The 26,948-nt window shown below is 35.3% G+C and overlaps 1 protein-coding gene across 2 annotated transcripts in view; it reads left to right on the top strand.

Moving 5' to 3' along the window:
• LIFR (LIF receptor subunit alpha) overlaps positions 1–26,948 on the top strand; it is a 77,582-nt gene that overhangs the window by 30,909 nt on the left and 19,725 nt on the right. For both annotated transcript variants that reach the window (XM_081310351.1, XM_081310352.1), the window contains 7 exons: positions 5,569–5,732; positions 9,927–10,101; positions 11,794–12,048; positions 14,953–15,082; positions 15,432–15,601; positions 25,310–25,455; positions 26,625–26,787. In XM_081310351.1, the coding sequence (XP_081166477.1) occupies positions 5,569–5,732; positions 9,927–10,101; positions 11,794–12,048; positions 14,953–15,082; positions 15,432–15,601; positions 25,310–25,455; positions 26,625–26,787 (1,203 nt within the window). The remainder of the gene's footprint in view (positions 1–5,568; positions 5,733–9,926; positions 10,102–11,793; positions 12,049–14,952; positions 15,083–15,431; positions 15,602–25,309; positions 25,456–26,624; positions 26,788–26,948) is intronic.

Raw genomic sequence — 26,948 nt, 5'->3', positions numbered from 1 at the left:
ATCCCACTGGAGACTCTGTTCCTTTCTTCGCATATCCTTGGGCAGGCTGTGCTTCTTTGTGGTGTTTTTCTCAGTTAATATTCCATTGTGTAAGTAGGTATTTACCATGTGTCTCCTCTACAAGGAAATAGGGTCCATGAGGATAGAGACTTTGTCTTCTACACCAAGACTGCTGTCTGGAAGCAGGCATTTGTTACAAGCTTATTGATTCAGTGTCTCGGACGTATGCTACCAGCAGATTGGTACTAGGATCAGGAATGCTGGATTAAAGACATCCCGTTTGCAAAATAAATTCAGGCTGAGAGAGATGGACAGTTTGCTGTGCAACAGACTTTAAAATCTTGCGTATTCCTGTCACTTAATGGGGGCAAGTGGGTTTGGCAGGTCCTGACCGCTGTGGTGGAACAACAGCATTATGAGCAGCATCATGATATTCCAAGGAGTCTTTTAATGGTACTGTGATGAGTCTTGTAAGGTTGACTGACGTTGGAGTGAGAAAGAAAACAGTTTGGTGATTCGTCTAGTATGGTGGAATGGATGTATGTATGGAATGATTTATGTCAGAGCATAGGTTTTGAAAGAATAAGAACAAGTACTTAGAGTCTTTCCTGTTTTCTGGTTGAAGTGTTGTCCATGTAAAGTGCCTCTTAAGCCATCCCTTAAGGTAAGAGAGATGAATCATGTATTATTTTCTTTGAACAGTTGGGAATATTTTTGGTAGGTCAGCCATGACCCCAATACCCAGAGAAACACTCTTAACACTTAAATACATTTTCTGTGTGTGTACATGTAACAGGTTTGTATTGATTTATAGTCTGCTTAATATAGACACGTAATAGAGTTCTAAGTTATTTCTGTAAACCCATGTTGTTGTTAATGCCTGCATAGTGTTCCATCAGATGGACGTGCCATAATTACTTAAAGAGCTCTGTTATCAACATTGATTTTTGTTTCTGGTTTATTAGTGTTATTACTAATGTTTTTTTTTAAATATTATTTTTAGTGATGAACACAACATCTTTGTTTATTTTTATGTGGTGCTGAGGATTGAACCCAATGCCTCACGCATACTAGGCGAGTGCTCTACCATGAGTTTCAGTGAACATCTTTTGTGTGTGTATGTTTGTGAATTTGTCTGATTTACTAGGATCAGGAATGCTGGATTAAAGATATCCCCTTTTGTAAGACTCTTGATAGTCTTTGTCAGGTATAATGTTCCAAAAACATTATACCTTTTTGCATTTCCACAAACTTAGAAGTATGCCTGTTTCCCCACATCTTTAGCAGGGCTGGGTAGTATTCACCTCATTTATTTTTGCCAATCTACTCTAATGACCCCAAGTTATATCACTGTTGTTTCTTCGATTCTGTGATTAATTAAAAAAGAATTTGTCAATTATATTATTTTCTGAGCTGTCAGTTACAACTTTTCCATAGCATTTGTCACCATTTTCCTCACTAGTTCACAGAGCTCTTCCTGTATTACTTGTTAATTGCCATATTTGCTGCAGATTTTTTTCTGATTTAAAAAATTTTAAAGATATGATGTTTTTCATACCACAAGTTTTCCTTTTTAATATGGTAGGATTGTTTGCTGTTTGGGGGTTTGGGGTTTTGCTGACATGTTTGATTTAAATCTTTCATCCACCTGAAATTATTTTGTAGTCAAGTATGAGGAACCTGTCTACTCTAGATTTTTTTAAAATCCCTAGGATTTTAAACATTTAAATAATCCAGATTGTGGTTATTTCAGAAGCAACCAAAGTCCTCATCTTGGAAGCCTCTTGGTGGTGGTAGTGGTAATTAGAAAAAAGACAGATTACAGGTGACACAGCCGATCGGTAGTTCATTGTTTCTTACATATCATGTAATTTATTAGTGGCATTTTAATAAATAATAATAATTTAATAAATAATAATAATAATGGGCCCAATGATAGTTAGAATAATGGTTTTGGGATAAGAAAATTTAAAAGCAAATTAGACAAACATAAGCTGGAGAAAGGAGTAGATGCATGTCTTGGTCTGTTTGGCCTGATGTAACAAAATACCTTGGACCAGATAATGTGTGAACGTCAGAAATTTCTTTATAGATCCGGCTTCTGGGATGTTCGAGATCAAGGTATTTGCAGATTTGGTGTCTGGTGAGGACATGTTCCTCATGGATGGCGAGGGAAGGGGTGCACAAGCTCCCTTGGGCCTTTCTTATAAAGGTAGAGGTCCTCTTTGCAAAGGCAGAGCCCTTGTGACTTCACTTCCCAGAGGCCCCTCCTCATAGCACCTTTCCCCTTGGGGGTTAAGTTTCAAGAGTTTGGCGGGGAGTTCAGACCACAGCCTTGCATCACCAAAGCTTTGAGCACCTGTTGAATGTGAGACAAACTCTGAAATGGTCATGTAGCTGGTCATTAGAGGATCTAGATAATTTGCTGCTAAATGAAAGCATGAGAAATTAAGTTCTCTCCAGATGTGAAGATGGTTTCAAAAGTTAGCTTACTAAGCAAGCAAGGTTTTATGCACGCTCATATACATAGAATAAATTTTGTATTTCCCAAGGGAAAGGATAAAAAAGACTTTGTAAGACTTCTGGTGTCTCTTTTCTTAAAATAATCTGAAAATTTGGGTCACTCTGAGCAGGATAAATGTGGATCCTAAAAAAAAAAATCTAGGAAGACTCTTGTCTCCTGATGTTCTAAGGAAGACAGACCATGTAGGTTGTAAGTAAGCTGTTCTAGCTTTTAACAATAAATAAGACTTTCATTAAATTTCTTTCTATATAAAAGTTCTGAGTTTCTAGAAAACAAGTTAAAATTGTCATCAAATGCCTATTTTAGCTCTACAGAAATGCAGATGACAATTCATTGGGAGCTTAGGGGAAGCTTCCATGTCTGCTATGAAAAAAGGAAAGGAATAGTGGGATTTTAAATTCTTCATTTGTAATCATGGCTGTTACCATTTTTAGCTTGAAATATTGGATATGACTTGTGTTTTGAAGCCTCCCTTATTCTACTAAAGTGTAAGTTATGTGGACTTTTTAGGGAGGGGAGCATTTTTTTAATAATTTTTTTTAAGCTATAGACAGACAAAATATCTTTATTTATTTATTTCTATGTGGTGCTGAGGATCAAACCCAGTACCTTACACGTGAGGCAAGTGCTCTTTTACCACTAAGCTACAACCCCAGCCCGGAGGGAAGCATTTTAACAGATTAGCCTTGCCTCAGCTAAATAATAATCGCATGTTTCATACTATTTAAGTCACTGCATTGTGACGTCTCTAGCCTCTGGAAGAAGAGTGCGCTCCTGCAAGCCTCTTGTTCTCTGGTCATGCTGGCACCTGAACTTTCCCTCATCTGGCACTAAGTTAAACTTCTTGCTTCTCCCTGCACACTTTTTCTTTTTCACAGACATCTTCCCACTTCAAGCTTCTCCTACAAAGCAACCCCACTGTTGACTTTGTTGTATAGTTTAGACTTTAAAGTCACATGTTGTAGGTCCTGTAGAGCCGTACACATTTCATGCAGATCCAGTGTAGAGCACCCTGTAATGCAAAATTTAGTAAACTTATTTTTAAGTTCTAGGACTGATTAATTTATAATGATTTGTATATTTGGTATTCACCACACTGAGCTACCCTAACCATGTACTCTCCTGCAGTTTGGCACTTGCAGTGACTATTTATTGGCCCTTGAACTTCACAGGGAATGACTAAAGTGAGGTAAAAAAGGACACACCTCTGGGTTTCTTCCAGTGTACCTTCATCTTACTGTCGTTTGAGGAAGAAATGTGCAAGAGAACCTAAGACTCTCTGCTGCTCACATCTGACAGCCTGCATTTCATGGCACAGGACACACACGTATCTTGTTTTCCACTGATCCAGAAGTTTCCATAATTACCCATTCCTTAAGGGTAGGAAATGTGAAGATTTTCCAGATGCATTACTCTTTCTACTATCTCTCTTCAGCACATGATACACACCCCAGGTCTTGAGCACACTGTCTCTTTACCTTCTGCAGTTGAGCAGAGAGCTTGTGGCTCTTTGCTCTGGTCCTCCAGTGTGAACTTGTATTTGGCCTACCTGTGTCTTTTTGGCTCAGTGATCCTAGATTTTCTCTGGTTTCCTTTGCTTCTAGATCATCTCCTCTCTGTGTTCTTGTGGGTGTGTCTGGTTCCTTGAAGGTACAGTTGTCTATCGGTAGCCCCTCTGTTGAGTTCTGGTTGTTACATGTCTGTGTGTTTGTGTTTCTGAGTCTACTTTTCTCACCCCAGCGTTTGCAGAGTTCTCTGCCCATGCCTCTTCTTCCTGGACACTTTGTCAGCCATACATAGCTGGTCTTCTGTGTTTCTTCACAATAGTTCCTGATTCCTTTTGTCTTTCTTGGAACCTTGAATGAAATCTTGATTATTTTTCTTTCTTATTAGAGCAAATCTTCATTTCTATGATCCAAGCATTTCTTTGAAATGCCCAACAGATTTTTTCCTTTTGTTTCCATATTTGTCACTGTAACCAATAGGTCTATTATTCTAGCCAGATTTCTCCAGTGGCCTCCTCATGGACTACCATATCACTCTTGTCTCAGGCCCTGGCAGAATGTGGCATATCATTACTAAAGCACCAAACTTTCTTTTATTTGGCCAACCCACGCCCTGCGCTTCTGCACTGTAACCCATTGCCTGCTTATCTCAGTGCCTTGGTCATTGTGCCAGCCTTCCTGCTATTGAGTGATATCCATGACTGGGAATGGCTCATCAAATTCTGTGAGCATCCCCTACACGATGGACTCTGACCCTGGAAGATGAGTGAGAAGACAGCGAGAAAACATACAGAGAGCTTTCTCAAAGTGAGCTCCCTATATTTTGTCTCTTCTTAGGCATTATCTACTGCCACACAAAGGAAGGACGTTTTTTTAATATATACTTCTTTATTTATTCCTTTTAGATATACATGTTAGTAGAGTGTATTTTGACATATTATACATACACAGAGTATAACTTATTCTAATTAGGATCCCATTCTTGTGGTTGTACATGATGTGGAGTTACACTGGTCATATTTTCATATAAAAACACAGGAAAGTTATGTCTGATTCATCTACTGTCTTTCCTATTCCCATATCTCTCCCTTTCCTTCATTCCCCTTAGTCTAATCTAATGAACTCTTCTCTCCCTCTCCACCTTACATGTGTTAGTATCCACATATCAGAGAATATTCAGCCTTTGGTTTTGGGGGATTGGCATATTTCACTTAGCATGGTAGTCTCCAGTTCCATCCCTGATAAATGCCATCCTTTCTTTCTTCTTTAAGGCTGAGAAATATTCCATTGTGTATATACACCACATTTCTTGATCTATTTATCTGTTTTTTGTTTTTTTTTTTAATGGTGCTGGGCGTGGAACCCAGAGTCTCCCTCATGAAAGGCAGGCACTCTACCACTGACCTCCACAAATTTTTAATTCTTGATTACTTTTTATCTAGGAGGAATATAATTAAAAAATGTTGATTAATAGAAGTATAATATTAAAAATCATTGGTTATTTATTCAGTTTTCTCTTCTGTTTCCCTTTTTTTAAAGCCTTAGTTCCAGACACTCCTGAGATCTTGAGTTTGTCTGCTGATTTTTCAACATCTACGTTACACCTCATGTGGAATGACAAGGGCTCTGTTTTTCCACATCACTCGAATGTCATCTGGGAAATTAAAATTCTACGTAAAGAGAGCATGGAGCTTGTAAAATTAGTAAGTTTAAACAAAAATAGTTTTTTCTTATGATGTTAAGGAAACGGAATGATTTTTTAAAGCATTTTTAAGGTGGTATCAATTCATTGGTGGCACCAATGTGTTTTTTTTAATATTATTAAGGAGTAGAGCAGATTTATTTCAGCATTTGTTAAAAACCATATTCTATGATTCAGAAATCACTTGTATTACCAGTACAAGAAGTTCAGGAAATTAAGGGAAGAATACTCCCTTGATCAAGTGTGATGCCTCCACTCGAACACAATAAACAGTATCTTCATGTGCTCCTTCCTGTCTAGCTGCTTTAATATACTGTCTTTTCATAAACAAAGGGACAGTATGCTTGTAATTCAGTCTATTTTTTTATCTTTATGGAATAAAGATGAATGTTTTGAACATATCTGGCCATAATAATTGTTGAAAAATAAATCAACCTGAATTTACCAAAACCTGAAATTATATATTTAGGACATGCTTTTTTCTATTTTTAATCCTGTTTATGAATGGTTTTTTTAATGATCTACAATTAATTGGCTCTTAACCTAAGAGGCAATAAGAATAGTTATGAAAAGTGTGACAGGTGCTATGTGGATACTTGAATAAGAAGGATGCTCTTTGAAGTGTGAGTGAAATCAAACATAAATGAAGGAACTATTCTGTTCTAAATCGGTGTGACTCATTACCACAAGACACACAACAAGTTGGCCATAATAAGGAAGCAAAATTTCCCTAATTTAGGGAGAAATGTTTGCATGAGAAAATAATAGCAAAGGCCAGAATATGAGGAAAGAACAAATTAATTTAAAATAGTGAAGTAAAAGAGGAAAAATGCCCAGGTAGGTCCATAGTTGATATGTGACATTTTTATTTATAATAATGTGTTACTGATATCATTATTTAAGTCAGAATTGCTACCACAAAAAAATAGCATCATAATGTGCTCCAAAATGAATGCTGCCATTTAAAAAATATTTTTAATTACAAATGGACACAATACCTGTATTTTATTTATTATTATTATTTATTTATGTGGTGCTGAGGATTGAACCCAGCACCTCACACATGCTAGGCAAGCGCTCTCTTACCACTTAGCCACAACCACACCCCAAATGTTGTCATTTTGTAATAGTTTAAAAATCAAGAATCCTGGGCATTAGTGTTTCATTGAAGGCACTTAACTACCTGTTGCCTCTGTGCATAGCTGGGAAGCCTGCCACAGAGGACCAGGGCAGGCTGGAGGGATGCCTGGCAGCCAGCCACCCCTCCCACACACTCTCCTTGGCTTTTCCTGGAGAGAAACTATTTCTACTTTTTATTTAATTGATTTTATTTTTTTAAATACACGACAGCATAATGTATTACAATTCTTATTACACATATGGAGCACAATTTTTCGTATCTTTGTGTATAAAGTATGTTCACGCCAATTCATGTCTTTATACATGTACTTTTTAAAATTTCTACTTTTTTAACTGATTCGTTTATTATTTTTCTCCAGGTAACATGCTTATGTTGCTATTTCTTTTTTTTTTATTTATTGTTTTTGTTTTAGTATTGAGCAATGTTTTATTAACTGCCACAAGGAAGATGAGAATTCAGTCCTCTCACCTTCCACCTCAGTTACATTCTCACATTCTGTCTCTTCTCTGCCTCTCTCTCTTTATCCCCTTCCCCTCAGTTTGCCAACTTCTTCCAATATGGTTCTGTTGTAATTTTTGTTAGAATAATATTTATTTTGTTATGGTTATACAAACACAATTTGCAGTCTCTTTTTTAAAAAAATAGAACTTGTCTTTTTTTTTTTTTAGTTGTGTTTCTTAGATTAATTAATTCAATCCTCAATTCTCTCCAGGTTGTGTAAATCTTGAAACTTTTAAATATGCCAGAGATTTTGTCAGTTTATGTTTGTGCATAAATCTGTCTGAGCATCTCTAACTGGATTTCCAGTGTTTTTCACCTAAGGGCTCATGTAGACACTGTTGATGTATAGTACAGAGTATAACTGAGGCTGGTGGCCAGACATGTCACAGGGGCTCCAGCAGCCTCAGCTCCTATAGGCAACCCTAGGTCTGAAGTGATACCCGTAATGCAGTGAAGTCAGAACATGGTATCTCTCAGGCTCATTCATTAGAAAGCTATGAGGCAAGGGTCTCTAACACCATCTGGATTGTTCTTTATACCTTTTTCTTGTTATGGATCCTCTTTTTCTTTCATTTCCTGTCTGTCTCTTTATTTCTGCATATTGGTAAAAGCATATATTTTAGTATCTATTTGCTGTTGTAGATACTTCCTGTTGTCTGTAATAACTAGCTTGCGGATATAATTTACTTCTTAATTTAGCTTTCAAAAAACTTAAAAAGTCTGTCCATTACTATTATTGAGAAGATGCAGGACAATTAGAACTTTCATATATTACTATCAAGAGTTTAAAATGATACAAGATAGAAGCATTGGTATTTCTGAAATGTGTTTAGTCTGCATTCATGTGTGATTGGTAGCTTTTCTAAGTGTAGAATTATAGGTTGAATAATTTTGTCAAGATTTTGGAGGCATTGTTCCCTTGTTTCTTCTTAAGGATGTGTCTTCATTAATTATGCTCTGCACTCCTTGGGCCCCTTTTAGTCTAATTTGTCAACTTGGGAGCTTTTCTTGTTTTATTGCTTTGATTTCTTTTTTCTTTGGTTTCTCCTTTTTTTTCTTGGAACTTACATTTTTGGAAATTGGACCTTCCAGGCTGATTTAATTGTCTTACTTTCCTGTTTTCCATCTGTCTTTTGTTTCATTTTCTGAAAAACTTTTCCTAAACTTTTTCTTGCAACAGTACTATTAAATTTCTAATAATACATTTTTAATTTGTAAGAGATGGCTTTTGTCAAAGAATCTGATCTCCCTGCCTGCAGTGAATTCTGCTTTTATTTCATGGGTAGAGTATCTTTTCATATCTCTGAGGATATAAGTGATTTGAGTTTTTCTTTGCCCATACTGTTTGTTCAGGTTACTATTTCTCTTTGTTTTGATTTTTAACTTTCATTAATTAGAATTGTTTGTATTTTGGTAGGCACCCTGGTTGCTGCTCATATTTATGTGAAGACTCAAAAAAAAAAAAAAAAAACAACCAAACCATTTTTTTGGGGGGAGAGTCCTGGGGATTGAACTCAGGGGCACTTCACCACCGAGCCACATATCCAGCTCTTTTTATTTTTTGAGAGGGCATCTTGGTAAGTTGCTTAGGGCCTCACAAAGTTGCTGAGGCTGGGCTTGAACTTGCAGTCCTCCTACATCAGCCTCCCAAATCACTAGGAATAAGGTGTATGCTGCCACAACTGCTCAAAAAAAATTTTTGTTTGGAACTTTGCTTTGCTTAGAGCGGACTCACTGACTTATTGGGTAATAGGGTGAGCTATCTTGATGGCAAACTCCTACTGTTATTTTAGCTATTTTATCTTAATCTGTTCATATACCCACACAGATTTGTTTAAACTTTTGCTTGGTGAGTCTTCATCTGGCTGTCAGTATCCTGGGAACTGAATAGGGACAATGAGGCACAGTTTAGCAGTCCCATTTTTGGTATGGCATTCCCCAATCTCAAGTCTTCCAAGATCCCTCAGTCAAGAAGTATTCTGTTCTACTTTTCCAGAACATAAATCTCTCTTCTGCTGCCAGAGTGAACAAAGGTAGTCGTCCTTGAGACTTAATATTTAGCTCTCTTAGGTCTTCTAAGTCAGTTGCCATCATCTATCTGCTTTCCAGCTTCCACAATTTTAGGGTGTTACTACATTTTCTTTTCTTGTGTGTGTGTGTGTGTGTGGGTGTGTGTGTGTGTGTCTGTGTATGTGTGTGTCATTGTACATCTATCACTTTTTTTAAAAAAAATCTGTTTTCTCTTATTTTAGAAATATTTCAAGAGGTAAAACAAAGGAAAATCTACTTTTAACTGGAATTCCTAATATTCTTCCAGTAGATCTTTAGTTAAATGAATAATGATCATTCATTAACAATAACAGTAATAATAATGATTATTGTTACTCATATTTTCCTTTTATGCCTTACAAAAAACTGAGACAGTTTTACAAAAAGACCACTTACTTTCTTATTAGATGGTTATTATATACAATCGATGGTGTTGTTCTGATCCTAAGGAAAGCAGAACATATCAGTCCTTGGCAGTACAGTTTTGCTTGTATTTCTGTCTAGGTAACATACAACACAACTCTAAGTGGTAAAGATGTCATTCGTCACTGGAGCTGGACCTCGGACATGCCTTTGGAGTGTGCTACTCATCATGTGGGAATTAGATGCTACATTGACTATCCTCTTTTCTCTGGTCGCAAAGAATGGAGTGACTGGAGCCCAGTGAAGAACATCTCTTGTAAGCTTGTATTTGAAAATTTGTTTCAAATGCATTAGGTTTCTCAAGGGTAAAGTGTAGTTTACGAATTCAGTTCTTTGAACCCCAGTGTCTTCAGGAGGTTCATCTGGGGAGCTTCCAATCCTGGCATCCCAGGAGATCTGGATTGGAAAAGTCCAAGATAGATTCCATGAATCTACTTTAAAATTATTAGGAAATTCTTTTAAAGTGATCAGATAAATATTAATATTTGAAAGTCACCAACATAGGCATTGAAGAATAAAAATTGTATGTTGGTAGAAATGAGATCAAAGTCTATATTTTTAAGAAATGGTTCCCAATCTTTGGTCCATAGAACAGATCCATGCAGGCTGCTAGTTATTGTAGGGAACAAGGGAAACTGCAAGCATACCAAAAATCATCTGTACATCAAATTCATGCATAGGTTGAATGCATTAAGATAGAACAGGGCCAGAAATTTAATTAACAGTAAAATAAAGTTCTGAAGAGAGGTGGTAATCATTGTGGGTAGACCATTCTAGTGACAATATGGAGAAATGAATCAGAGCCAGGAAAGTAAGTAAATAAGGAGAAATTGGGGCAGTTGAACAAAAGACAATGAAAATGTAATCTGGGACACTGGGGTTTAGAAAAGAAAAGGGGAAAGGTGTGAAAACACTGAAGAGGCAAAATTAGTTTGGGGCAGCTGAGTGGCTCACGGTACCATTCACTGACACAGAAAATGTATAAACAAATTAGTTGGGAAAGAAAAATTTGTTTTTAATATGTTGAGCTTGAGGCACTGAAGCATCTGGGTATCAGGGCCTCACAGGCAATTGGAAAGATAAGTTCAACATCCAGATGGGTTGGTGCAGCTGGGGAGGATGTGAAATTAAGATGATTTAGGGAAAGATAATGGGGACCAGGGACACATCCTTTAGAGTTCCTGTGTCTGGGACAGAGGAAGACCAGGAGCCAGAGGATTAAGAAAAGCACAGTAGCCCAGAAAAGTACAGTGTTAAGGAGCCTAAGAAGAGGGAATTTGAGAAGGAAAACTTTAGACAGCATACCAGATACCCTGGAAGTTGAAGGAAAAAGATGACTGAGACCATTGGATTGAACAGTGAGGCCACTGAGCCATGTATTAGAACTGTGGGGTAGAAGCCAGACTCTAGTAGAGTGAGAAAGGAGAATAGACTGGCTACTTGAGGGAGTGGTATGGCTTTAACCTACAGAGCTGGAATTAAAGAAAAAATAATTTTAGGATGTGGAATACTTGATCATGTTCAGGCTGATGGAAAGTAAGAAATCTGCCCTAAATACAGAGAGTAATTTCAAAGGAATGGAGTTAGTGATTTGGGAGGGGGGTGTGCATTTATTGTGTATGTATATAAACCCAATGAATCTGAACTTTTAATTTAATTAAACATTAGCCTGTGACTTAGACATTGGCCTTGGTCCACTTCCGTCTTCAACCACTATCCATTCATAAGTGAAGAAAACCACAGTTTTATTTTGTCCTTGTATATGTCTTGCTCCTTTGAAACCTGCATGATAGAATTTATATTTTGGCCAGCATTATTCCAGAATACCTAACAAATATGTTCTGCATATAGTGGGATATTTAAAAAAATCATCTTGGGAAAAATTTTAATATAGAGACTATATATAAAAAGTATATCTAAAATATTTAATTCCTTTTGTTTATTCTAGGGATTCCTGATTCTCAGACCAAGGTTTTCCCCCAAGACAAAGTGGTACTTGTAGGCTCAGACATAACATTTTGTTGTGTCAGTCAAGAGAAAGTCTTATTAGCACAGATTGGTCATAAAAACTGTCCCCTTATCCGTCTCGATGGAGGAAATGTTGCAATTGAAATCCATAATATTTCTGCTTCTGCAAATAGTGGAACAAATGTGGTTTTCACGACAGAAGACAACATATTTGGAACAGTTGTTTTTGCAGGATGTAAGTATATAGTATTAAAGAGAGTCTTTCCATTAACTTGTTTTGTTCCTCTGGGAGGCCTTAATTCCTTTTGTATAAGATGATTATGTTTTGCTCTTACTTCTTTGTTCTTTAATATTAACAATTTACAAAATCCCTAGAATTCTTGCCTGTTTTAAAGCATTTCCTAAGTTTGTTTCCTATAGAACTATTTATATATAATGTGTAGGTTTTGCAATAAGATGTGAAATAACTAACTGCTAATGTTTAACTTCTTAGCAGTTTTCTTGATTCAGGGGTCCTCAGTATATAGTAGTTCTTAATCCTGCATTGCTTAGGAATTATGTAAGTTAATTTTCCACCAATTCAAGTCTAACCCTTTTAAGTACATAAATTTTAAAACTAGGATTTGACACAAAATCTTATAATAACAGAACATATCTTCTCTTTTTATTTTTATTTATTTGGTATTTTTGCAAGCTGGGGATTAAATCCAATCCCTATTCATTGTTAGGAAAACACTTTACCACTGAGCTACATTCTCAATGCTTCTCTAATTTTTAAATAACATGTTTGAGGAGAACAGAGTGGCCATCAGATAGGATCGCCATGTTCTGTCCTGTCATTCAGAGGCACCGTTAGTGACATGCTTGCTCCTACAATCTAAAATTCTATATTTCTAGAAGTTGTGGTGGTAGACCGTCCTGCCTAAGTGGCTTGGGTTGTGTGTTTGGAATTTTTAGTTTTGACTCTAGGGATTTTTCTGCTTCCTCCCTTGTGGCTTCACCTCCAGAAGCAATTCCTTTTTTTCCTGCATTTGGAATAATCGGTCCTTGAGTTTCATGTAAGGTCTCATGAATAAAGTTGTGAAATGGATTGAGCAGATTTTATGATGATTCTTTAGACTGCTTAGTGATATTTCTTTTACTCTTTTATGAATTTTGTGACAAGTCACATTCGGATGCTGATGTAGAGTCCCAAGGGAACAGCAAGGTTAGGTGCATTTTTCAATTCACGGTGAGCCTTACTCTCTTTTTATCTTCCCAGTAGTACATTTTGAAATTCCAGGGAAACTGAGGTTCTATCCAGATATAATTTTTATAAAATTATACTTTCTTTTCCAAGGGAACTTTAGGAATTACTTGCAACATTTCTCACGAATGATCTTGGTGTCTAGGATGAGAACCTTTGATAAATGCAGTGAAATTGCTTGATAAAGAAAACAAAAAGTGAGCCGTACACTATGAGTGAAAGGTTGAAACTTTAAAAAGATGAGAATATGTATTCTTTCCACTTTCCACTGGTGTTATTTCAGACAGCGTTTTAATCTTTTACCTTAATAAGCCCTTTTAGTTCATAATTTAACCTTCATTTATAACATCTGATGGTTGAAATATTGTTTGGTATTTGCCAGCTCAGAGCCAGTTGTAGCATTTCCCTCTGGGGTAGCCCTGTAAAACCTACCAGAGCAGGTTTTGTTGTAAATTAGGGATCAAGATTTAGTTATTTTCTTCCCCTATGGATTGCCTTTTAACCCAAATTTATTAAAAAGAATTTTATAATCATCTTGTTAAAGTCCCCATGAACACACATAGACAGTCAAAAACTGCTAGAATTTTTATTGGAATTACATTAAATATATAGATTAATTCAGGAGAATTTTAATTTTTACAACATTGAGTTTTCTAAATCATGAACATGGTATATCTCTATATTTGTTGATTTATGTTAATGATATTAAATCTTATATCTTTTGCTAAATTTATTTCTATATGCTTGATGTATTCTGCTATTACTAGAAGTAGCTTTGTTTTTAAGTTTTCATTTTATGTTTGCTGGTATATAAAAATACTTTTACCTAACTGCATTTGATTCTTTTATAAATTTACTCCTTCTGTCTTTCCTTCTGTTTCTTTTTAGTTACATTATTTGAATTTTTAGTATTTCAACTTAATATATATATATATATATATATACACACACACACACACACACACACACACACACACACACACACTAAATACTAGAATAGCATTTTAAATACATTCTAGATCTTTGGTGTGTGATTAAGTTGTTGAAAGTTTGACCTTACACTTAAAACAACTTTTGGAATAGACGGTCAGTATTCAATTGTTAAACTTTCAATAAACACTCATTAGTCCTCTTAATGTTAAAATGTCATCAAAGGACTTTATTCTTATATCTATGAAAAATATGTAAATTTTTCTAATTTAGGTTAATAAACTAAAAAACTTTTAAAATTTTGTGTTTTTAAAAAATAAAATTATTTTACAGAATATTTTGAACAATAGGTACTTGTTTTTTAAAAACACTTTCACCTAAAATGACAATAGGAAATACCAGTTTCTGTCTGTCTGGTTAAACACAATTATAGAAATATCCATTTCTGTAATACCTAATGTCAGACTATAGCATTTTCATTTATCACTGTAACATTCTCACAAAACAAGCAAAACTGCCTTTTTTCCTTTTCTAGTCCTGCCCCAGCAAAACCAGGAGAACAATTTTTATAACATGACTTAGGGTGACTTTTAATATACTTAGTACTTCTTTTCAGTTCACAATATACAGATGATAACCGATGATAATTTAATTTTTCCTAACTTGTTGGATACATATTTCTTTGAGAATTTTGGTAAACTCTAAAATAGGATTTAAGAAAAAAAGTGATGATTTTGTTGGGAATTTCTGAATGAAGAGGCACTTTTTGGTTTACCTTAATCCATCATTTCTCATGTTACAGCAGGATGAAGATTCCTGTATTGTTCAGTTGTAAAATGAAAATAGTAAATTATTTATTTTTTAAGGAAATAGTGCACAATGTCATTAACATATTATAGAATATTACATTTTCAGCAAATATATATGTAATTGTATGTAATTTTTTTTTCCTCTTTCTGTTAGATCCACCTGATAGTCCCCAAAAACTGAACTGTGAGACACATGATTTAAAAGAGATTATATGTAGCTGGAATCCAGGAAGACCGACAGCGTTGGTGGGCCCTCGAAATACCAGTTACACTTTATTTGAAAGGTAATGGTAGGATGTCATCTGGTGGATGTGACATAGGGAAGTGTTCTGTTTTATTCCTGTTGTGAGCAAGATATGAAACTGAATATGCCATATAAAATTGTATGTACTGTAAAAACTGTAGCATAACCACATATAGATTCAATGTCATGTCTCTTAAAGTCTAGATGGAAGGACCCCCAGATGTGATCAGTTTTTTCCTGGGTTATTTGGCCAATTATTTCCTATAGTATACACAGCTTCTCTGAGTATATAATATATCCTTAATTAGAAAAATAAACTTTATGTAAAGAATAATTATTAGAAACTTATTCATTTTTTAATTGCAATATTTATCTCTTTTAATTTATAGTTTTTCAGGAAAATATGTTAAATTTAAAAGAGTTGAAGCACTTACAAATGAAAACTACCAGTTACTCTTCCAAATGCTTCCAAATCAAGAAATATATAATTTTACTCTGAATGCTCGCAATCCTCTGGGGCGATCGGCATCTTCAATATTAGTTAACATAACTGAAAGAGGTAAGCTGTGGCATCAACCAGTGTCTTAAAAATAATTAAGAAGTAGTGAAGTGCCTTAGGGTTAACAAAAATGCTTCTAGGGATTACCAATTATTTGGAGTTCCTCAATTTTACAATTTTATTTTAAGAGCTTTAAAATTAATAATTTCTCATTTTACACGTTATTGACTTTAAATATAAATTTGAATTAGTCATTTTAAATAGAACCTAGTTTTGTGTAAGAGTTCTTGATTTCTGAAAAGTTGTTTGCCCAATTTTTAAAAATTTTTATTTTAAAATAATTTTTGACTCCCAGGTTGTTGCAAAATTGATGAGTTAGAACCTTCCGAAACTTTCCCCTGACTTTCCCTAGTCGTGGCATATTACATAACCAGTACAATATCTAAATCAGGAATTCAACACTGGTATAATACTCTTACATAGACCACCGAACTAGACTACTCACCTTGTGCAGTTTTTATGTTATTTATTTATCTGTATGTGTGGGGGTGGGGGAATCTGTGGCAGTTTATCCCTGTAAAGCTTCAGGTAACCACCATCCCAGTGAAGATTCAGAACTGCTCTGACACTACAAAGACCTTTCATGTACACGCACAAACACTTGGCATCCCTGTCCTTTACAACAGCTGACTGTTCTTTATCTCAGTTTTGTCATTTTGAGAATGTTATAAAAGTGAAATAATACTGAGTGTAACCTTTTGAAGTTGGCTTTTTTTTATTTTATTTTTTTATTGGTTGTTCACAACATTACAAAGCTCTTGACATATCATATTTCATACATTAGATTGAAGTGGGTTATGAACTCCCAATTTTACCCCAAATGCAGATTGCAGAATCACATCGGTTACACATCCACAATTTTACATAATGCCCTATTAGTAATTGTTGTATTCTGCTACCTTTCCTATCCCCTACTATCCCCCCTCCCCTCCCCTCCCATCTTCTCTCTCTACCCCATCTACTGTAATTCATTTCTCTCCTTGTTTATTTTCCCATTCCCCTCACAACCTCTTATATGTAATTTTGTATAGCAATGAGGGTCTCCCTTCATTTCCATGCAATTTCCCTTTTCTCTCCCTTTCCCTCCCATCTCATGTCTCAGTTTAATGTTAATCTTTTCTTCCTGCTCTTCCTCCCTGCTCTGTTCATAGTTGCTCTCATTATATCAAAGAAGACATTTGGTATTTGTTTTTTAGGGATTGGCTAGCTTCACTAAGCATAATCTGCTCTAATGCCATCCATTTCCCTCCAAATTCTATGATTTTGTCATTTTTTATTGCTGCATAGTACTCCATTGTGTACAGATGCCACATTTTTTTTTATCCATTCATCTATCGAAGGGCATCTGGGTTGGTTCCACAGTCTAGCTATTGTGAATTGTGCTGCTATGAACATCGATGTGGTAGTATCCCTGTAGCATGCTCTTTTAAGGTCTTCAGGGAATAGTCCGGGAAGGGCAATAGCAGGGTCAAATGGTGGTTCCATTCCCAGTTTTCCCAGGAATCTCCAAACTGCTTTCCAAATTGGCCGCACCAATTTGCAGTCCCACCAGCAATGTACAAGAGTACCCTTTTCTCCACATCCTCGCCAGCACTTGTTGTTGTTTGACTTCGTAGTGGCTGCCAATTTTACTGGAGTGAGATGGTATCTTAGGGTGGTTTGGATTTGCATTTCTCTGACTGCTAGAGATGGTGAGCATTTTTTCATGTACTTGTTGATTGATTGTATAACCTCCTCTGAGAAGTGTCTGTTCAGGTCCTTGGCCCATTTATTGATTGGGTTATTTGTTATCTTATTGTCTAATTTTTTGAGTTCTTTGTATACTCTGGATATTAGGGCTCTATCTGAAGTGTGAAGAGTAAAAATTTGTTCCCAGGATGTAGGCTCCCTATTTACCTCTCTTATTGTTTCTCTTGCTGAGAAAAAACTTTTTAGTTTAAGTAAGTCCCATTTGTTGATTCTTGTTATTAACTCTTGTGCTATGGGTGTCCTATTAAGGAATTTGGAGCCCGACCCCACAATATGTAGATCGGAGCCAACTTTTTCTTCCATCAGACGCAGAGTCTCTGATTTGATATCAAGCTCCTTGATCCATTTTGAGTTAACTTTTGTGCGTGGAGAGAGAAAGGGATTCAGTTTCATTTTGTTGCATATGGATTTCCAGTTTTCCCAACACCATTTGTTGAAGATGGTATCCTTCCTCCATTGCATGCTTTTAGCCCCTTTATCAAATATAAGATAGTCGTAACTTTGTGGATTAGTCTTTGTGTCCTCTATTCTATACCATTGGTCCACCCGCCTGTTTTGGTACCAGTACCATGCTGTTTTTGTCACTATTGCTCTGTAATATAGTTTGAAATCTGGTATCGCTATACCACCTGATTCACACTTCCTGCTTAGAATTGCTTTTGCTATTCTGGGTCTTTTATTTTTCCATATGAATTCCATGATTGCTTTATCTATTTCTACAAGAAATGCCGTTGGGATTTTGATTGGCATTGCATTAAACCTATAGAGAACTTTTGGTAATATCACCATTTTGATAATGTTAGTTCTGCCTATCCATGAACAGGGTATATTTTTCCATCTTCTAAGATCTTCTTCTACTTCTCTCTTTAGTGTTCTGTAGTTTTCATTGTATAAATCTGTCACCTCTTTTGTTAGGTTGATTCCCAAGTATTTTATTTTTTTTGAGGATATTGTGAATGGAGTGTTTTTCCTCATTTCCGTTTCAGAAGTTTTGTCGCTCATATACAGAAATGCCTTTGATTTATGCGTGTTGATTTTATATCCTGCCACTTTGCTGAATTCATTTATTAGTTCTAGTAGTTTCTTTGTAGACCCTTTTGGGTCTTCTAGGTATAGAATCATGTCATCTGCAAATAGTGATAATTTAAGTTCTTCTTTTCCTATTTTTATGCCTTTAATTTCTTTTGTCTGTCTAATTGCTCTGGCCAGTGTTTCGAGAACTATGTTGAATAGAAGTGGTGATAGAGGGCATCCCTGTCTTGTTCCAGATTTTAGAGGGAATGCCTTTAACTTTTGTCCATTCAGAATGATGCTAGCCTGAGGCTTAGCATAGATAGCTTTTACAATGTCAAGGTAAGTTCCTGTTATCCCTAGTTTTTCTAATATTTTGAACATAAAGGGATGCTGTACTTTGTTTAATGCTTTCTCTGCGTCTATCGAGATGATCATATGGTTCTTTAAGTCTATTGATGTGGTGAATAACATTTATTGATTTCTGTATATTGAACCATCCTTGCATCCCAGGGATGAATCCTATTGATCATCGTGCACAATTTTTTTGATGTGTTTTTGTATTCGATTCGCCAGAATTTTATTGAGGATTTTTGCATCTAGGTTCATTAGAGATATTGGTCTGTAGTTTTCTTTCTTTGAGGTGTCTTTGTCTGGTTTCGGAATCAGGGTGATGTTGGCCTCATAGAATGAATTTGGAAGAGCTCCCTCTTTTTCTATTTCCTGAAATAACTTGAAAAGTATTGGTATTAATTCTTCTTTAAAGGTTTTGTAAAACTCCGCTGTATACCCATCTGGTCCTGGGCTTTTCTTGGTTGGTAGTCTTTTGATGGCTTCTTCAATTTCAACCATTGATATTGGTCTGTTCAAATTGTGTGTATCCTCCTGACTCAGTCTGGGCAAATCATATGACTTAAGAAATTTATCGATGTCTTCACTATCTTCTATTTTATTGGAATATAGGTTTTCAAAATAATTTCTAATTGTCTTCTGTATTTCTGTAGCATCTGTTGTGATATTGCCTTTTTCATCCCGTATGTTAGTAATTTGAGTTCTCTCTCTTCTTCTCTTCGTTAGCATGGCTAAAGGTCTGTCGATCTTATTTATTTTTTCGAAGAACCAACTTTTAGTTTTGTTAATTTTTTCAATAGTTTCTTTTGTTTCAATTTCATTGATTTCCGCTCTGATTTTAATTATTTCTTGCCTTCTGCTACATTTACTGTTGTTTTGCTCTTCCTTTTCTAGGGCTTTGAGATGAAGTGTGAGCTCATTTATTTGTTAGTTTTTTCTTTTTTTGAGGAATGACCACCAGGCGATGAATTTTCCTCTTAAAACTGCTTTCATTGTGTCCCATAGATTCCGATATGTTGTGTCTGTATTTTCATTTATCTCTAAGAATTTTTTGATTTCCTCCTTTATGTCTTCTGTAACCCATTGATCATTCAGTAACATATTGTTCATTTTCCATGTGATGTAGGATTTTTCCTTCCTTCTTTTATCATTGATTTCCAGTTTCATTCCATTATGATCAGATAAAATGCATGGTATTATCTCCACCCCTTTATATTTACTGAGGGTTGCCCTGTGGCATAATATATGGTCTGTTTTTGAGAAGGATCCATGTGCTGCTGAGAAAAAAGTATATCCATTTGATGATGGTTGATATATTCTATATATGTCAGTTAAGTCTAGGTTATTGATTGTGGTATTGAGTTCTATAGTTTCTTTATTCAACTTTTGTTTGGAGGATCTGTCCAATGGTGAGAGAGGTGTGTTGAAGTCACCCATAATTATTGTGTTGTGGTCTATTTGATTCTTGAACTTGAGGAGAATTTGTTTTATGAATGTCGCAGCACCATTATTTGGTGCATAAATATTGATAATTGTTATGTCTTGTTGGTGAATGGTTCCTTTTAACAGTATATAATGTCCTTCTTTATCCCTTTTGATTAACTTAGTCTTGAAGTCGATTTTATTCGATATGAGGATGGCCACCCCTGCTTGCTTACGAGGAGCGTGTGCGTGGTATATTTTTTCCCATCCTTTCACCTTCAGCCTGTGTATGTCTTTTCCAATCAGATGTGTCTCCTGGAGGAAGCATATTGTTGGATTTGTTTTTTTAATCCATGATACCAGCCTATGTCGCTTTATTGGAGAGTTTAAGCCATTAACATTCAGAGTTACTATTGATATATGGTTTGTACTTCCATCCATGTTTGATTATTTATCCTTTTTTTAAAAAAAATTTAGTTTGTTTCTCCATGATTATCTTTCCCCTCGCCCTCTGTCTTTACCGAGGCACTTCCCACTGATGGTTTTGGTTATTGTTTTTCATTTCTTCCTCGTGTAGTGTTTTGCTCAAGACGCTTTGCAATGCTGGTTTTCTGGCTGCAAATTCTTTTAACTTTTGTTTATCATGAAAGATTTTTATTTCGTTGTCATACCTGAAGCTTAATTTTGCTGGATACAGAATTCTTGGTTGGCATCCATTGTCTTTCAGTGTTTGAAATACATTGTTCCATGACCTTCTTGCTTTCAGTGTCTGTGATAAAAAATCCGTTGTTAACCTTATTGGTTTACCCCTGAATGTAATCTGTCTCCTTTCTCTTGTAGCTTTTAATATTTTCTCTTTGTTCTGTATATTGGATATCTTCATAACAATGTGTCTTGGCATTGGTGTACTGTGATTTTGTGTGCTCGGTGTCCTGTATGCATCTTCAATTTGTATATCTGTTTCCTTTTTTATTTCTGGAAAGTTTTCTGTAATTATTTCATTCAGCAGGTTACTCATTCCCTTGGTTTGAATCTCTCTGTACCTTCTTCTATCCCGATGACTCATAAGTTTGGTTTTTTTATGTTATCCCATAACTCTTGGATGTTTTTCTTGTGATTTTTTACCAGCCTTTCTGAGTTGGCTAGACTCTTTTCAAGATGATATATTTTGTCTTCATTATCTGACATTCTGGCTTCTACTTGCTCCACTCTGTTAGTGATACTCTCAATTGAGTTTTTAATTTGGTTTATCGTTTCCTTCATTTCTAGAATTATTGTTTGATTATTTTTATAATCTCTATCTCCTGATAAAGATGCTTAACTTCCTCTTTTATCTGTTTATGTAATTCATTCTCAATGTGTTCTTTCGCTGCTTGAATTTGCTGTCTTGTATCCTCTTTAAGGTTCCATTCCATCTGTCTAAGGTGTTCCTTGAGTTCTTTATATGACCATTTTTCTGATGACTCTAGGTCCTCCTGAATATTTAGGCTGTCCTGCATTGTTTGTACTCCTTTTCTTCCTTGCTTTTTGAAGCTGCTCATGTTACTTCTTGTTCTGTTTGACTGCTGAGTTACTGTTTACTCCTATAAATTTATTTGATGCTTGGGGGAAAGGTATTAGAAGGGAAGGGAAGAAGTCACTAAAGAGAATGAGAGTAAGCAGGTAGAATTCAAGGAAGGGGGGATAATATAATTGAAAAGAAATGAAAGGACAATAGAAGAAAAAATAGGAAATAGAAAAAGAAAAAAATTTAAAAAAATAATAAAAAAAATTAAAATTAAAATTAGAAGAAAAAAAATTTAAAAAAAAATTGTAAAAAAACATTTTAAAAAAACAACAAGAAAGAAAAATGAAAATGAAAGAAAAACCCAAAAATCAAAAAAAAAGAGAAAAGAAAAGAGAAAAAAACCTAATAAATGCAGTCTTAGAGTTTGATTAACTTCTCTTCCAGTAGGTGGCACTGTGCCCACCAGGCCAAGTTTCTCCTGTCAATACGCGGGAACCAATCACTGTGCAGCAGCTCCTCCCAGACTGGGCGAGTCTCCAATCCTGAGTGCCTAGGGCCTCCTCTTGTGTCTAGTCACTTCCCACTTTTCCTCTAGCCAGGCCCCTCTCACAGGTGCCTGAAAAGGAGGCAAACTCATTCTATGAAGTTAGTATCACCCTGACACCCAAACCAAAGACATAGCAAGGAAAGAAAACTTCAGACCAGTATCCCTAATAAACATAGATGCAAAAATTCTTAAGAAAATTCTGGCAAACCACATAGAAAAACATGTTAAAAAGATAGTGTACCGTGACCAATTGGGTCTCATTCCAGGGGTGCAAAATTGGTTCAGCATATGGAACTCAATAAATGTAATTCGTCGCGTCAATAGATTTAAAGACAAGAATCATATGATTATCTCAATAGATGCAGAAAAAGCATCTGACAAAATACAACACTCCTTTATGTTCAAAACATCAAAAAACAAAACAAAACAACAGCAAAAAAACAGGGATAGTAGGAGTACACCTCAACATTCTAAAAACTATATATGCTAAACTAAAGGCCTTTAAAAACTGGAACAAGATAGGGATGCCCTCTTTCACCACTTCCATTCAACATAGTCCTTGAAATCCTTACCAGAACAATTAGGAGGGAAAAAAGGATTCAAATAGGAAAAGAAGAACTCAAACTATCCCTATTTGCTGGTGACATTAATCTATATATAGAAGACCTAAAAAAAACTCTACCAGAAAGCTTCTAGAACTTATAAATGAATTTATCAGTGTAGCAGGATACAAAATCAACACCCCATAAAACAGTAGCATTCCTATACACCAATCATGAATCCACTGAAAGAAAAATTAGTAAAATTATTCCATTCACAACAGCCTTAAAAAAAAAATACTTGGGAATCAGTCTAACAAAAGAGGTGAAAGACCTCTACAATGAAAACTACAGAACACTAAAGAAAGAAATTGAAGAAGACCTTAGAAGATGAAACCATCTCCCATGTTCTTGGTTAGGCAGAATTTATATAATCAAAATGGGTATACTCCCAAAAGTGTTATACAGATTTAATAACAACTCCTATAAAAATTCCTATAACATTCTTCATAGAAATAGAAAAAGCAGTCATGAAATTCATTTGGAAAAACAAAAGAGTTCTAGAATAGCCAAAGCAGTCCTTAGTGAGAAAAGGGAATTAGGAGGTATCACAATACCTAACCTTAATTATATTACAGAACTATAGTAACAATACAGCATGGTATTGGCACAAAAACAGACATGTAGACCAGAGATTCAGAATAGAAGACACAGAGACAAACCCACATAAATACAGTTATCCTAAGCAAAAGATAAATAAACAGGAGAAAAGATAGTCTTATCAACAAATGGTGCTGGGAAAACTGGAACTCATATGTAGCAGAATGAAATTGAACCCCTATCTCTCACCCTGTACAAAACTCAACTCAAGGTGGATCAAGGACCTAGGCATTAGACCAGAGTCCTGTGCCTAACAGAAGAAAATGTAGGTCCAGCTCTCCATCATATCAGCTTAGAAACTGACTTCTCAACAAGACTGCTAAAGCACAAGAAGGAAAATCAAGGATCAATAAATGGGATGGTATCAAACTCAAAAGCTTCTTCATAGCAAAGGAAACAATCAAGAAATTGAAGAGAGCCTTCAAAATGGGAGGAAATCTTTACCATTTGTAATCATATAGAGCATTGATCTCCAGGATATACAAAGAACTCACAAAAACTGAACACTAAAACAAACAAATATAAAAACCAAATATCCCAGTCAATGAATGGGCAAAAGAACTGAACAGACACTTCACAGAAAACGAAATACAAATGGTCAAAAAATATATGAAAAAATGTTCCACATCTGTAACAATTAGATAAACGCAAATTTAAACTATACCAAGATTCCATCTCACTCCAGTCAGAATGGCAATTACCAAAAACCACAAGTAACAATAAATGTTGGTGAGGAAGTGGGGAACAAAGTTTCACTCATACATTGTTGGTGGGAATACAAATTGGTGCAACCACTCTGGAAAGCAGTATGGAGATTCCTCAGGAAACTTTGAATGGAACCACTCTTTGACCCAGTTAGCACACTTCTCGGTTTATACCCAAAGGTTTTAAAATCAGCATACCAGAGTGAAACTCCCACATCAGTGTGTATAGCAGCTCAATTCACAATAGCCTAGGTGCTCTTCAACAGATGAATAGATAAAGAAAATGTGGTGTATATACAAAATGGAATATTTCTCAGCCTTAAAGAAGAATGAAATGATGGCATTTGTCAGTAAATGGATGGAACTAGAGACTACCGTGCTAAGTGAAATATGCCAATCCCCAAAAACCAAAGGCCAAATGTTTTCTGATATGTGGATACTGACACATGTAAGGTGGGAAGGGAAAGAAGAATAGAAGTTCATTAGATTAGACTGAGGGGAATGAAGGGAAGGGAAAAGAACAGGAGAGACAGTAGAATGAATCAGACATAACTTTCCAGTGTATATGTATGAATATATGACCAGTGAAACTCCTCATCATGTACAACTGCAAGAATGGGATCCTGATTAGAATAAGTTATACTCTGTGTATGTGTAATATGTCAGAATATGCTTTACTGTCATGTATGTATAAAAAGAACAAATTTTTAAAAATAAGGAAAATAGTATGCACAATCAGGCTGATGTAAACACTACCATTTCTCCTTTCCAAATGTGTGCATTCTAGAAATGGTAATAAGTTACTGGACCTCAGGAATTTATTTTGTTGTAAATTGTATGGAACATATTATTTGGATTTGATTTTGCATGATTGTTTTCACTTTTATTCCATTTTCTTTTAAACTTACCCCTGTCCCCATACTGGGCTTTGATCTCTTAAACTTTTTAGATGATATGTGGGCTAACTCAAGTCAGACATCTTTTGAGAAAAAAGAAAAAACAAAAAAAATCCACTTTTTAAAAGCTAACATTTTTTTTTCTTCTTCAAAAAAGAAAGAAAGTAAGTTTGTGGATCCCACAGAATGCCGCGTAGAATATTGTTCTTCAGCACTAATGATACCTCCTGGATTTTTGTTTTCTTTGGTTCTTTGCATATTTGGAGATAGTGGTCCATCTTTAAACAAATGTTTAAGGGAGTATTAAAATTTCTATTTACAGTTTCTCCCCATACTCCTACTTCATTCAAAGTGAAGGATATTAATTCAACAGCTGTTACACTTTTTTGGCATTTACCAGGCAACTTTGCAAAGATTAATCTGTTATGTGAGATTGAAATTAATAAAGCTAATTCAGCACAAGACTTGGTAAGTAAGATTTGTCTCCAAACATCCCTTTTGGTTATTCTGGGTAAAACACTTAGTATATAAAGAAAAGTAAGTAAATTCATATGTGCAAGCACTCAGATTATCTATTACAGTTATTTTCTAAGAACCAAGAAAGGCATTACATATCAGTATAATATTAATACTCTATTTAGTTCACAAAAGCAATTATAATGCTGGGTATTATAGAATGGTAAGTTTAGCTTTACTACTCAGAATGCTCCCAGGTCTAGTGTATAGCACCTGCCATGTATCTGGTGCTCAACGAGTTTGTGAGTGAATCAGTAGTTTTTGTTGTAGACTTTAGTGTCATTTAATGAACTAATTGGCACCAAAGAATAAAAGTGATTTGTTTAAATTGAAAAGTAAAACAATGGGACCAAATCATAATTGGTAATTATAAGTCAAAATATGATTTTTCAGTACATGTTAAGTATTTAGGTTGACTTTTCTATCTTGTAATTTGGGTTAAATTTAAAATGACTAATGTTATACTTAAATATTCACTGGTTTCTAGAAATTCTGTCAAAATGACAAAATGTATTCTGAAAATCTTCCTTGTAATAAGTGCAGAGGCTTTCTTGAGGCATGCAGATTCCAAAATTTGTTTAGAACTACTTCATTTAAATTTTACTGGTTTAGTTTAAATAAGTTGTTGCAGGACTATTTATAGGATGACTAGTGCCATAATAGAGGTCCTAAGTGACACAGAAACAGAGATGCATAAAAGTCAATGTCTGATTCCAGGAAGCTTTCAAATACCTTCTGAATGATATTATTTAATCCTCAAGATCATCTCAGACTAGTGATTGCATGGTCACTAGTCATTGACTCATTATCACAACTTGCATCTGCTACACAACTTAATTAACCATTATAACTTAGATCCAGTATTCAGATTTAAAAGACACCACAATATTTTATTGCTACAATGTAGCATAATTTTATTGACTTGACATTTCATGAGAATTAAAATGCTATAGTAGATTAACCCTATTTGGTATTATAATTGCAAACTGTTGTGGCCTTTTTGAGTCAATATAGGTTATAAATGTAGGAGGTTTCTTACAAAAAATCTGTGTATATGAATACATAGATGCATTCATACACACATGGCATATACATGTACCTGTTTATTTGTTTTCAAAAAGCGGAATGTCACAATCAAAGGAGTAGAAAATTCAAGTTATCTGGTTGCTGTGGACAAATTAAATCCATACACTATATATACCTTTCGGATTCGTTGTTCTGCTGAAACTTTCTGGAAATGGAGCAAATGGAGCAATGAGAAAAAACATTTGACCACAGAAGCCAGTAAGTTAATGAAGAGGCTTGTGACTGCTTATGATTTGGGGGAGATGGGAAGATGTGAGAGAGGCAACCAGGGACCACTCACAGACAACCTTAAGGGTGATTTGAACCTCTGAGGCCTTGTGTTTTATAGAAGTTGAGAATTTAGGTCTTCTGTTTCTTTT

This window comes from Spermophilus citellus (assembly GCF_964194105.1).
Source record: "Spermophilus citellus genome assembly, chromosome: 1".
In the NCBI taxonomy this organism is placed as follows: Eukaryota; Metazoa; Chordata; class Mammalia; order Rodentia; family Sciuridae; genus Spermophilus; species Spermophilus citellus.
This window is presented reverse-complemented; position numbering and strand designations above follow the sequence as displayed.